General features: G+C 43.3%; 1 protein-coding gene across 4 annotated transcripts in view; it reads left to right on the forward strand.

Moving 5' to 3' along the window:
- The window catches only part of mrpl23 (mitochondrial ribosomal protein L23), a 45,998-nt gene that overhangs the window by 13,962 nt on the left and 18,086 nt on the right, over window positions 1–13,950 (forward strand). For 3 of the 4 annotated variants that reach the window (XM_046037592.1, XM_046037591.1, XM_046037593.1), the window contains exons 3-4: window positions 2,385–2,467; window positions 8,204–8,277. In XM_046037592.1, coding sequence (XP_045893548.1) covers window positions 2,385–2,467; window positions 8,204–8,277 — 157 coding nt within the window. Of the gene's footprint in view, window positions 1–2,384; window positions 2,468–8,203; window positions 8,278–9,027; window positions 9,190–13,950 lie in introns of those variants that run through there. The other variant, XM_046037595.1, reaches the window with a different exon arrangement.

Raw genomic sequence — 13,950 nt, forward strand, 5'->3', positions numbered from 1 at the left:
TGGTCATAATTCCACTAACCGTGTTTGGAGGAAGAAGAATGATGAGTACCATCCCAAGAACACCATCCCTACTGTGAAGCATGGGGGTGGTAGCATCATGCTTTGGGGGTGTTTTTCTGCACATGGCACAGGGCGACTGCACTGTATTAAGGAGAGGATGACCGGGGCCATGTATTGCGAGATTTTGGGGAACAACCTCCTTCCCTCAGTTAGAGCATTGAAGATGGGTCAAGGCTGGGTCTTCCAACATGACAATGACCCGAAACACACAGCCAGGATAACCAAGGAGTGGCTCTGTAAGAAGCATATCAAGGTTCTGGCGTGGCCTAGCCAGTCTCCAGACCTAAACCCAATAGAGAATCTTTGGAGGGAGCTCAAACTCCGTGTTTCTCAGCGACAGCCCAGAAACCTGACTGATCTAGAGAAGATCTGTGTGGAGGAGTGGGCCAAAATCCCTCCTGTCAGTGTGTGCAAACCTGGTGAAAAACTACAGGAAACGTTTGACCTCTGTAATTGCAAACAAAGGCTACTGTACCAAATATTAACATTGATTTTCTCAGGTGTTCAAATACTCATTTGCAGCTGTATCATACAAATAGTTACAAAATTATACATTGTGATTTCTGGATTTTTTCTTGTGGGAGAACTTGCAAAATAGCAGGGTGTTTAAATACTTATTTTCCTCACTGTATTTGTATGTGCATGGGCATCTTGTGCAGAGTAGCAGACGTGCTTGTGCATGCTTCTGTCTCTATGTTTGTGGTGGATGGATAATTGGAGTGTTAAAAGCAGAAGGATTTAGATAGAGGAATGTTCTCCACATTAATCAGGATCAGTGTTCACTGCTAATGATCCAGAGGAGACCTTGCAGTCCCCAAGCCACTTTCCTCTCTTCCAGTTCCCTGCCTCTGCTTTCTAGGAAAACCCGTCTCTTAGTGCAATCACTCTCCCTTTCTTCTCTTGATCTCAAGTACCCCTGATCACTCCGCTCTGCTTCACTGCCCTCTGACACACACACTGTGAGACGGGGGTTATGGGGGGAGGGGGGGGGTGAAAATGGAGCAGAAAAGCACATGTACATGCCACATCTTCAGAAACACATCTCAGTCCTCTCGACTCGGTAAATTGAGACAAATAGGCGTAATAAGGAGGACTTAACAAGTTTGTTTACGCCTTTCTTCACTCAGTGATGCAGGAACTCCTCCTAACCCTAACACCCCCACTGGTCTTGACCAGTACTGGCTCCGAGAGGGAAAGCTCAGTGAGTGCTTAGTTCATTTGTTTCCCAAAGACCTAAAGTTGTGTACTCTGGTAGAAACAGAGTCACCACATCAAACCATCCTGCTTTCTATAATGGAGAAATCAAATGTGGAAATAGTTACTCAGGTATCGTAAATGTAAGCTTACCTCTCTCGACAAACAGAACGTAGCAGGATAAATGGAAGTGTTCTAGGTCTACATCAGTGTCAGCGTTGCCAAAATTTAGAGTATTATAGAGGAAAAGGCAATTGTTTGTACAGCATGGAAACATATATTACATCATTCTTGGGTACAAAGAGTCTTTGTGTTCACAGATGGTATTTTCTCATGCAAATGTTTGCCTCACCTAATATTGTTAAACTCAAGGTATTGGGCTGTTTAATCTGAAACAGAGTCTACAGAGACTATTACATTATCCTGTTCTATCGAAGAAACATATAAGGTAATAGAAGACGCCATATCCGAGGCACTCATGTCAAACCACAGCGTCGCTATTAAGCACTTTGTCAGAAGCATTTGGGAAGTGCTCTCTACCAGGCTAATCCAATTGGCTGGATTGATTAGCAGTTAAAAGCCTTTCTTCCTGTGGTCGATCATGTGGAGCAATCCGTTCCAAATGCTGCCCAGTGGGCTAGCTTTAGCTGGGCTGGCCCACCAGATCAGTTGGTGCCAGGCCTACTTCCTGTGTAGGGTTTCACCGGGCGCGATCAATACATGCAGACAGCTAATTGGATGAAGACTGACACTCACATTTCTCTTCTCTCCACTTTATGGTCCATGGAAGCTGCATAAGGGTGTTCAGGAGAGTGTCCTGTCCTGTTACAGTATGTAATATAAAAGCAGAGTTTATGGGAATGCAGTGTGGAAATATGCATTATAGTATCTATATCTGTGTCAATTAAGTGAACGCGCTGTTATCTGATAGTAACCCTGCAAGTACTTGACAGCAACCTCAGACATCTTCCCTCACTCCCTTCCGTTCACACACATTCAATCCACTCCTTACCTCATGCGAACACTGTTGCTGGATGTCTTGCATAACCCCTGTTTTCCTCTCTCTCTCTTTCTCCCTCCCTATTTGTGTGTTTTTCTCTTCTTTGTTTCTTCTGGACATGTCTGGACAGAATGACCAAGTGTGACGTAAAGAACTACCTGGAGAAGATCTATAATGTACCTGTAGGAGCAGTCCGCACCAGGATACAATTTGGTGAGTGTCTTCACTGCTTTGCACAAGCACATACAGAGTGCTATTACATTTTCGTTTCACACACCTCATAAAATTTTTATATTTCTTGTAGATATACTCCTAGTGAAGGTACTACTGGACAAGAATTATTTTTTCACCACCCCCAACAACAGTTATTTACAGAAATGTGAGCACTAGCTCACGTTAGAGGTCTTCCCAGGTCCATTCAATTCAAATCAGCTTTATTGACATGAATGTATAACAACAGTATTGTCAAAGCTACATATATTCATTCCATTCACATCCTAGTAACTGAAAACTGGTAGGATCCCATTGTATTGCCACGAGTCTAGGATGCCAACATGTCTTAATGTCAGAATGGATCCAAGAGTACTCAATCATATCTAATCATATGCTACGTCATCAACAAAATGTTTTTGTGGTGGGAGAACTGAAGTAATGCTCAGGAAAATGTACATATTGCTATTTTTTTGACAGCTATAGTTATTGTATTGGTGCATCATGCTGCTGCCTGGTTGTTTGTTTCCTCTGGGTATGTTCAGGTCAACTGCATTTTGGGTCGCGCCTAAATATCCTAGGGTCTATTTGAATCGGGTTCAACTGTCCAAGGGTCATTTTCAGAGTTGAAGACTTCTAACCTCTTACTCACGTAACATTTTTAGATAGATTTATTTGATAGAGTGATTTGTGATTTGTGCAAATCACCCACCCAAACAAGCAGTAGAGGCATCAGCGCTGGATGCAGCAAGTAGATAAACAAAAGCAAGACAAGCAAACAAATGCCACAGCGAAGTGGATAGCTACACGCTGCATGCTGATTAGTATTGGGGAAGATGTCGATCTTACGAACGTTCTTACAATTGCAACATAGTCGCTTGGCCACGCGGGTCCTCTCAGGTAAACGGAAAGGGAGACCAGTGCTCCGCGAGTAAACGGCAGGCAGTCTATAGAGAGTAACCATGGCAACGGCTTCTGTGCACTACACAGCTGTAGCCTATTTAACCTAAGTTAAGATTATAGGCTAATATTACATAACTTTACCTGATAGGCCTACACCTAGTTTTGCGGGGATGCTCTGCCATGCGAATTCCCTCCTGTTGGTGTCCTATTTAGTAAACAGTAATAGATTCTGGAAACTCACAAACAGAGAGGATCAGTCTCTCTTCCATTGATTTGTACTCCAAGTTGCGTACAAAAAGTTAAAGTACAATTCAACTTCGGTGGCGTGTGCGTGAGCACATCCTCGACAGTTTCACGGGAACGACCCCACTTGTCGTTTCACCTTGTGCTCGATCACTTCACCTCAGTGTAACAGGGACACTTGCTACTGAACATAGAATGTTTATGCTACTCCCCGATAAAAGAAAAATGTTTCTGCTGATACATGTTCAGAAAAAACTATTAAAAGTCCGCAATACCATACTTCAGAAATCATTATTCAATTTTGCACATAACAATACGATTAATCGCAAGAAAATCATGCGATTAATTGCGATTAAAAATTTTAATCTTTGCCCAGCACTAAAGATTATATTCATATAATCTAGGAGTCCTATATGTTGAGACTCGCACATAAGGTTTAAAGAGATTTTGATTCGGTGCAGTTCCTCACACTTGTTTGTAGCTATTGTAATTTTGGTTATCCCAGGCTTGAAGTGATAACTCCACCATGTCGGTGGGTAGAATAACTGGCATAAACATTACCCCTGTAGAGGTCTTTGCCATGACATGGATTCGTATCTTTGTTTCCGGGATGCATTTTATTTGTGACATTAAGTATCACCACAGAGGAGTGTTTGAGAAAACAAAAAACTACAATGCAGGCTTCATTACGTGAGTCATTGATCTTATGAGAACGAAGCTAGTGGTGGAAAAACAGTACACACCATGACTGTAGGTCTGTGTAAAGACATGGAACAGTGGGTGAGAGTGGGTGTTTAGGCAGTAGTGAAAACAGAAAACACTTGATTCGTGGTATGCAATACTAAGTCACAAACAAATTAAAACTAAAGCTGGAGGAAATTGAGCAAATTATGCGCACAAACGCACACACACACACACTTCGATATAAAATGTGTCTTTTGAACATTCCCTACCTGTAGACATGAAAGATAACTATATATAGTTAGGTGTAAACTCTGGTCATCTTGAATCAATGGATTGTGTGACTGAAACATTTCACAGCCGAAAAAAAAAGCATCAAGTAAAACTCCTCAAACTAGTCTTGTAGCATAATCCCCCTATCGCTGTCCATCCACATACTCAGTATGTTGCCAGCAATTGTTTTACAAAAATATTGCTTAATACAGTTGTATAACCATTATTGTTGTCATTTGGACACATTTGAACCAGTTAATGTCATTTATAAAGTTCATTTGTAATACAAAGTTTGAGGTTTTCTTAATATTTCTGTCCTGATGAAAATAACTTGGACATCATATGAAGGTTATTTCCACTATAATCCTTAAGGTTGTATCCATCCTTATAGCCTTTTTACCAGTTGACAGTTTTTTTAATTAAATTTGTTTATGGTGTATGGAATTCACAGTAAGAAATTTTTTGTTTTAGGAAGCATAAAGTCAAATTGATTCAGTTTTGGAGACTGTAAGCAGTGGTTAGCGACGATAGGCCTTTTCAGCTTGCGATGTAGACGGTCTTTCCATTGACATGCAGCAGCGGGAGTGTTTTCCAGCGACTAGTTGCGGTAGTGGTTAGCGTGCCTGGCTCTCCTTTCCCCCTAACGCACACAGCTGCTTATCTGACAATCTGCTGCTGCAGCATTCCAGCCTCCAGCTGTCCCAGGACACCCCAAGCTCCCTCCACACAAACACATACTATTCACTTAAAAAATTGCAACTTCAAGTGGCCCATCCCCTCCTGCCCCTAGTTAAGGATGATCATAGAGCCAAAAGAGTTATATCATTGACTTAATAATCCTTTTTTTCTTTTTATTGGGGGAGGAAACGGCTTAAGTTTGCATGGACTTATTTGGGGGCTTCCTATAAGTCTAGGAATTTGCAAGTTCATGGAAGAACAGAGGGAAAGGACATATGGGTGGCTTGAGGTTGGAGAGACGCTGTGGGACGGGCTGAGAAGAGGAGGCATGAGCCCCTTCTGTGCTGCGCCTGAAGGGCCACGAGGAGCCCCCTCTACCTCTGGAGGAGAGACTGGGAAGGAGACATGGGGGGGGGAGGGAGGAGGAGAGAGGCGCCTAGCCTAGCCTACAGTGTGGAGGACCCATTAACGCTGTTTATTAGGGTTGTGTCATTAAAAGCTAGGGGAAAGGAAAGCCCCTCGGGAGGGTGGGTGGAAGGAAAGCAGTGAGAAGTGGGGGTACAGAGTGGGACAGAGAAGAAAGGGTGGCTCAGGGCCCCCGGTGATCCCAAGGTGCGTCAGAGAAGGTATCCCTGTCTGCGTCAGGAGTTCCACTCCATTGGTAACGTAAAGACGGGAACCGGCAGAGGAGAGCGAGGGGCGCAAACGACCCTTTCTTCACTTCATGGGCGGCAGGGGTATTTTGGAAGGAGTTGCTATGGTTACCCCTTCGGCCTGGGATTTGTAACGTGATAGCTGGCTGCCAAACCGCAATCTCAAAGTGGGAGAAATTGTGCTTGCGTGTGCGAGTGTTGTATGAAAGCTCAGTCTGTGTGTCTGTATGTGTTAGGAAAGGGCTATGTGAATTAAGAGAAACACACTTTGTACCTTTTCAGGACGTGCAAGTGTGTTTGTGTGTGCGGGTGTTTTGTTTATGCGGGGAGAGGCCAGTTTCTTACCTTTCTCTTTCAAAGGTTGTAGCGTTTCCCTGTGGATTTCCTCAGCAATCCCAAACACACACACGCACAGAGGCACACATTTTTGTTACCTCTGTCTCCCACCCACACAGGGGCCTCCAGTTAGCCAGGGGGGCGTGGAGGGGGGTTGTTTTACAACCCTGCTCAGGGCTTTCCCTAAGCAGTGGGCTGCCTGGCCAGTGATTACTAGCTACATGTACATGTGCACACACACACACACATACACACAAATGAGTCATTACAGGGGAATGTTTCCCTTGTTTTTCATGTCATAAACCGTTCCCATGGCAATGGCAGTTACTCAGAGGGCCTGTTGACTTGACCATCAGGGTCTTATGGAGATTCTAGTTGTAAGGCAGAGATGAACCGTTTGATGCTCTGGTCATTATCCATCATTAGTGTTGAGCAAGTTATTAAGATTGTAATAAGTAACTACTTAGGCTACTTATTACTCCTTTAAAAAGTAATGATATTACTTTACTTATTACTGGCCGGACCTGTCCTCACGACGACTATGCTACCAGGGCACAAACCGATCTACTGCGCATGTGTGGAAAGAGTCCGCCAAGCTAACTCCAGAAAATTGTATAAACAGAAGAAGTCCGCGTCCATTGGGTCCACAGCTGTCCATGTCCGCTCCAGAGAATATTCAAGCAGTTAGTTGGATTAGTAACTGTAATAATATTACTGTAATAACACTACTGGTTACTGAGATTAGTAATATTATTACAGTAATGCGTTACTGAGTAATCTAACAATTATATACTGAGTAACGTGTTACTGCCTAACACTGTCCGTCATTAATTGTAAAATTTTTGTTGTAACGTAAAGATTGAGATACCTGTGCGAAATGTCTTTAAGTTTAGTAAAATTACCTTTTGATTTATTAGAAGCCAGACTGCTAGCCTTCCTCCACACACACACACACACTCACACACTCCGCTGTCTTCCAGACTTGAAGAGGTCTGACAGGAGAGAGGATGATGTCATGATCATCTCCAGCTGGGGAAGAGGTTAACCTGCCTTCCATAGTCAACAAGATCAGGCTCTGCTTTACTGCGCTACACACAAAGTATTCTTTGTTCTACAGGGAAATGATCAAAAAAGCATATTAAAATATCTTTTGTTCAGATAACTGCTGTGCAGGTAAATATATGTCAGGAGAGTGTTTTAGTAATTTTGCTGACTGTCACCTAGGGGTGGACTTCTATCATAGCATATGTGATCGAAGCAGCGATCAGCGCTGAAACTAACAATTCTTTTCGTAAGTGATTAATCTGACAATTATTTTCTCGAATAATCAATGATTTATGTGATCTTAAAAACATCAGAAAACTATGAAAAATGCATTACGATAAAACTCAAATATTCAGTTAACAATGTGTTATATAATGGTAAGACAAGTAAAACTACTAGTGAAATTCTGGAACTGTCAAATGTTTACATGACATGAATTATTGATTATAAAATAATTACCATTTCATTTTCTGACTATTGACTAATTTATGAATTGACTAATTGTTGCAGCTCTAATAGTGATATTGTTACAACTGTTTATACATGAAAAATAAATTCAATTCAAATGTCGTCTCATTCAGTTTATTAAATACCTTACAAATCGAGGTACTTCATTAAATTGATGTAAAAACACTAAAGTTTTCCTGCTCACTCACACAAAATTGCCCACCAAGACCCAATTTAACTCCAGTTTTTAAAGGGCAGGCTACTTCAGTAGAGACAGTATACCAAGTTCTCTACCAGTTGACAAATTTTCATCATCTTCATGGTATATCGTCATATTGCCCAGCCCTACTGTCACCATATTCATAAATGTCATCATCATCACCCTTTCCCACTGTTGACTGTGTCACAACCAGAATTTGTTCATGTTTAGTCATTCCTGTTTTCCAACCAATGAAATACCTGCTGTTCTCTGTGTTCTCAGGCTCCAATAAGAAGAGGAATCACCTAAACCAGAAAGTTAAGCAGCCTGACTATAAAGTAGCCTACGTTCAGCTGGTGAGAAGACACATACACTCATCCACCTACTCCATGTCTTTTCTGGTTGGTGTGTTGTTTGAGTAGCATTAGCTCATTTACTCTTATCCAGTACACAGTGGGAAGTGGAAACCTCTTCACAACAACTTTCTCTCTCTCTCTAACACCCGGCCCTCTTTGGGGGGTTTAAAATAATTGTGAAGGCTGCATTGTTAAACACCAAGGGGGAAGGGCATTTTGGGGGGCCTTGAGCCTTCAGCTTTAGTGTCATGGGATTTTTTTTAAGGGGTTAAATGCCGGGTGAGAAAGGCGAGACGGGTTATTCCTCCCTGTTCCTCCATAGAGCTCTGAGGGGCAGGCGACCTTTGAGGGTGAACTCTCAAACTCACTCACAGACACATACACATACAGGTATGAACGGACAGAACAAAATCAGTGTGCACACCTGCAAATAAAAATTTAACAAGCACTGTTCCTTTACCTGCCATGTCAAATGTTATTCCCTGTTCTCATGAGAATGCCTCTCATGCCCACAGATACGTAGATGCACACAAATCACACAGCCCTGCCTTGCATCGCTCTCCTGTGTGGTTCACACACTCTGGCTCTTGCATGGCCTGAGGGTGAAAGGCCGTCTTTGACTCCATGCCAGACTTACAACAGGAAATGTTGAGACATGGTTATCATCTGGTGTGACTCTCCTTTCTGTGCTTGCGTTTTGTGCCACAGATGGAATGTGTGCACTTAGTGTGATTGTGTGTGTGTTTGAAGGGACACTCCCGCTGTTGGTGTGTCAGCCCAGACTCCCTCATTGCATCACGACCGTTCACCTTCACACCTGTGTTTGAGGTGAGCTTTTGGTCAGGAAGGGCCATTCCCTGCACATCTTGCCAATGTTTGAAGTATGTTACTCTTTGAAGTCAAACAAAGCTCCCCCCATGAAAATGTCGAAAAAGTCACTGTTTTTAATATGCCTTTGATGCAGACGTGAAAAGCAAGGGGCCTTTGTTTTGTGCCTGCTGTTTTGATCTTGCCCAGATAAATCAACAGCGGTGTAGACACTTGTTTACGTCGCACCGCCCACCCGACTGGGAGCCATCAATCTTGAAACGGATGAATAATGAAAATTGTCTAAACACGACAATTTGAAAGAGGATACATAATTGAAGCAGCTATGAATCTTTTAAAGGGGAGACTTCCTCTTGTCTGACACCAAGGAAGTGGCCTGTGATTTTGTGTGCGTGTGGAATTCCTTGTGGAGTCAGTAGTGATGCTTCTGTCTCACCAGATGCATACAACGATGATAGGTGTGAGGATTCAGAACAGCACACACACACACACATATCTGTGACTTGTGTGCATCATTCATGCATGCTGAGCCCTAGAGGACTGATGTTTTTCCTTGAGTGTCATTCGCTCTGTAGTCGCAATCACATTGCGGTTCTGAAGTCATGCTCACTGACGGTGAACAGTGGGCAGAAATACTAAGAAGCAGGCTCTTTGTGCTTAAAATGGCTTGAAATAAAAAACGAATATGGCCTATTTCGCTGGCAAGTTTTCGGAAAAACATGCTCTCTCAACTCCGTTTCCTATCTGTCTCTCTCACGACACACACACACACACACACACACACACACACACACACACACACACACACACACACACACACACACACACACAGAGCCCCAGAAAACCCTCCTTCCTTTTGCAGCGGTGGGTAGAAAACAAGATTGTTCCTAATTGACTCCACATGTGGGAGAGTGTTCTGTGGGTCGATGCTCACACCGCAGTCCCCCCATTTTACCCTCATCCTTCCCTCTCTCCCCCTGCTCCCTCCATCAGCTAATATTGCACCAGTAATACGTTTGCGCTCGCTCTCTCTCTTTCTCTCTCTCTCTCATTCCTTACTCTTGGTTTGTGGTTGAGGGGAGGCCTCCCGTTAGCGGGGTTCCGTGACGGCCATTTTCTTCATGCTTAGGGGGGACCCCAGTAACGGGGGTAGAGATGGCATCTGCATGTTTGAAATGTGTATGTGTGTGTGTGAGGGGCTCACACAGGGGAGATGGCTGAGGGCATGATGGAATCATGCCAGAGCAGGGAGGTGCAGAGACGGGGCAAAGTGATCAGAGGGAGGGGGAAGAGTGTGTGTGTGTGTGTGTGTGTGTGTGTGTGTGTGTGTGTGTGTGTGTGTTCTGACAAAAACAGCAGAACAAAATGAAAAATCTTCTATCACACTGCTTTTAGGTCTGGCTGCACATCAATGGGAATATAACTGGTTTGTATAGAGTGAGAAAGCTTTCATGCACCGCTAGGACTAGCTGAGTCTAAAAGGGCTAACTCTAGCCACTGCGCTCAGGGTAACACTTGTTTTTGCAGTAAACTCATACTGTTCCATCTATTTTATGGTGTGAAGGGCTGACGTTGGAAAATCCACTTCTGCATTGCCATCTTGACCTCTGTTGTAGACATTACTTCATGTACAGTAGGTATAATTAGATTTCTTTTCTCACTTGACTTACTTCCTTTATTAGCAAAACATGTCGCATTTTTGTAGCAAATCCTAGTTCACTCAGTTGACTTGAATGTGCCTTGTAGAGAAGAAGGCATTTTTGCAGCTGATCATGTTTATAATGCATGTCGGACCCTGTGGATTACCCTCATTAAATTCTCTTGGCCCATCTCACAGTTGAAGTGCACCATTTCCAGTTAAACCTTGCTTCCATTTGAAACCTTCATAAACCCAATCTGGTGTTTTTCATAAAAGACAAAGCACTCCATTTCTGAAATTATAGTCATTTTTGAATGTTTTCAGTCACTGTTCGGCAACATTATTGTCAGTCAAACATTTACGATAAAGAACGCTCTGCCTGGCATGTAAATGAAAAGGCTGTGGTGAGTTTTGGTCAGAGGAGGAGTTATTTTCTCTCTTTGGAGTGGCAGCTAGTTTGCAAGCGAGCTTTGCTGGCTAGTGCCAGCTGCAGCACTTCAGTGGGCTGAGTGCTCAGAGTGCATGTTGAAAGCTCCCTGAGGGTGACGCTGTGAATATATGAATGGGATGCCTGACCATTCTCAGCATTTCTCAATGATCCAGTTTAGTGCCACATTGTGCTGTAAATGTCAAATGCATGCTATAAAAGTAACGATGTCTAATCAGCAGATTGTCTACAGCTGGTTGGATTGTTCATCTGACAACATGCTGCATTTTAGCTTACAAGATTTAAACAAAATAACTTTAAAAAAAAATTCATTAGCAGCTCTGTGGTTGAACCTCCATCGTATTAAAAGGGAACTAGGGTTGGCCGATGTCTACAAAATGTTCATCGGACGCATTGAAACATCGGGTTGGGCGATGAAATCGTGTTGGGGGGAGGGTGTTGTCTTATGTGCATGTGTAGGCTGCATCATTAACAAGCCACAAGCGGCTCACCTTCTGCCATGATGGAAAAATACTGAAGACAAATTCTGTGTCTTCTGGCAACTTTATAAAACACACTGCTGATGGAGAAAGTGGAGCGGGGTGGGATGCAAGTCGGTGTGTGTGTCTGAGTGTGGGGAGAAGAGAATTCCGAGGAAGGTGCAAAGCATATTTACAGTTTATAATCATAATGTTCGTGGTTACAATCACGATGCCTGCTCAACGTTGTGATGTCTGGCATCATCTACCGGCCAAACCCAGTTTTGGAAATATTTAAAAAATTATATTCCGAACGTATTACTAACTTTATTTTCTTATTAAAAAGGACAGATTTGTTAGCTGTTAAGTGAAGTGCATAATTTTCTTGAAAGACTGTGATGGTATCCGTGTAAAGAAAGGAATCTCAGACATTTGAGATGTTTTCAGAGGAGGTCAGAAGGGAGGAGCAGCAGTTTGTGTTATTTGCATGTTGGGCACCGCATGGCACGTCCAGGCACCTGTGGGGTTGCTTGCAACCATTTAGCATAAAACTCCACACTATTTAACTGTTGTTTGACAGTATGTATACATCTAGTAAAACCACACCATCCATGTGTATCAACAGTCATCTGGGCTCTCTGGGAGTCTGTAAGCATCGTCATACGTCCATCCTTTTGTGGGGTGTGGTTGCAAAAATACCACACAAGCTCAATTTAACAGAGTTTTATTTGTAGACAAAAGCTCACTTCATACAGTCAGAGGAGAGTCTGCACAAGGGCGAGAGTAGTGAAAGTGGATGATGAGTGAAAACTTTGTAGCAGAAGGGAGAGGAGGCACACAGATGGTCCAAGGTGTTGTCACGATGCCGACCTTTAGTTGTCATGAAGTGAGCAGCTGGTTTTGTTTACACAGAAATCAATGATGTCACTATTTTTGATAGTAGTCACGATCTAGTTCTCCACATCTGAGAGCAGCCTAAAACCATTCACACATATCTTAAATGCTTTTAGCTTAATCAAATTTTTATTTCCGTAACATTAAAACATTACCCAAGCTCAATGTGGCTTGAAGCACTTTTTATCTGGAAGTCACAGCTGTGTATTTGTAAACATTTTAGAGATTGTGTTTACTTCCTGAACTTATAAACAAAAACGCTTAAACCCTAAAAAACAGGTTTTAGGTTTTATACTCTTGTTGGGACATTTGTACATATTAAAAGCAGAGCTCTTTCTCACACACACACAGCTCATGTAGCCACTAGTAGCTTTTCATTATTTTTTTGTGTGCCTGGTGGCCAGCTTTTCATAAAGAATTGAATAAGGTGTCAAGGTTTCTCTCCAGGGCCCTGGTCACTGACAGTAGAGCAGCAAACCAGTTGCACCAGTAAGATTGCTCGGTGCCCCAAAGCAATGTCCCGACCCGACGACCACAGAACAAAACAAGATATGGGGTTGGACCAACAGTTGTCGAATAAGTGGTAGCTTCATTCAAATTGCTCATTTCCCGTGTTTCTTTCTGTCGCTCTCCACCCACGCTCGATCCAAAGGCATCACTCGAAGTGAAAAAGAACGGGTAGTGAGAGAGACAAACAAACAGGGAGAGACTGAGTGGCAAACATGGAGGAGTTGTGACACAGCTGAAAAAGGGGGAGAGAGAGAGAGAGAGAGAGAGAGAGAGAGAGAGAAAAACAGCTGTATTGAGAATGATTATGAGAGGGAAGCTGTGGCCAAGTCTGGCTCTCCTCTCTGTTTCACTGACACTAGATGGCAACGTTTTGCTGCACAGCTTCTCTCACTAGCCTGCCTTCCTTGCCTATCTGTTATTGACTCCTTTTTGCTTAACAATAGACACTCTTGGGTTGTGTGTATGTGTGTATTGTGTTGTGTAGGTGACTTTGTGTATCTGGCTGGGCTGATGGGTGGTGGTAGAGAGGGGTACATGATGGAGGCGGGGAGTGGGGGGACTGCAAACCCCTGTGACCCCCTTCCCGGTCTCGGCTCTGAGCCCCGGCTCTCTGGAGCTGGAGGTGCTGAATCAGGCTGCTGGTCCGAGGGGGGAAATCTTGCTTATCTGTGTGGAATTTTATTATTATTTTCAACTATTTGGATCAGGATGGCTCCTGCTCTCCTTCCCTCCCTCTTCCTTTTTTCCACCTTGTCACGCAAACACAGGCTTTCCTCACACAGCCCTGTCTGTCTGTCTGCCGCTCTGCTTCCTTCCCTTCCCTGTGCTGCCTCACCCTTGCTTATCACGCCAATTAACATTTTTCACTTCTGCTACTTTCCCCCCAGTGCTCTCTC

This window comes from Micropterus dolomieu, linkage group LG22 (genome assembly GCF_021292245.1).
Source record: "Micropterus dolomieu isolate WLL.071019.BEF.003 ecotype Adirondacks linkage group LG22, ASM2129224v1, whole genome shotgun sequence".
In the NCBI taxonomy this organism is placed as follows: Eukaryota; Metazoa; Chordata; class Actinopteri; order Centrarchiformes; family Centrarchidae; genus Micropterus; species Micropterus dolomieu.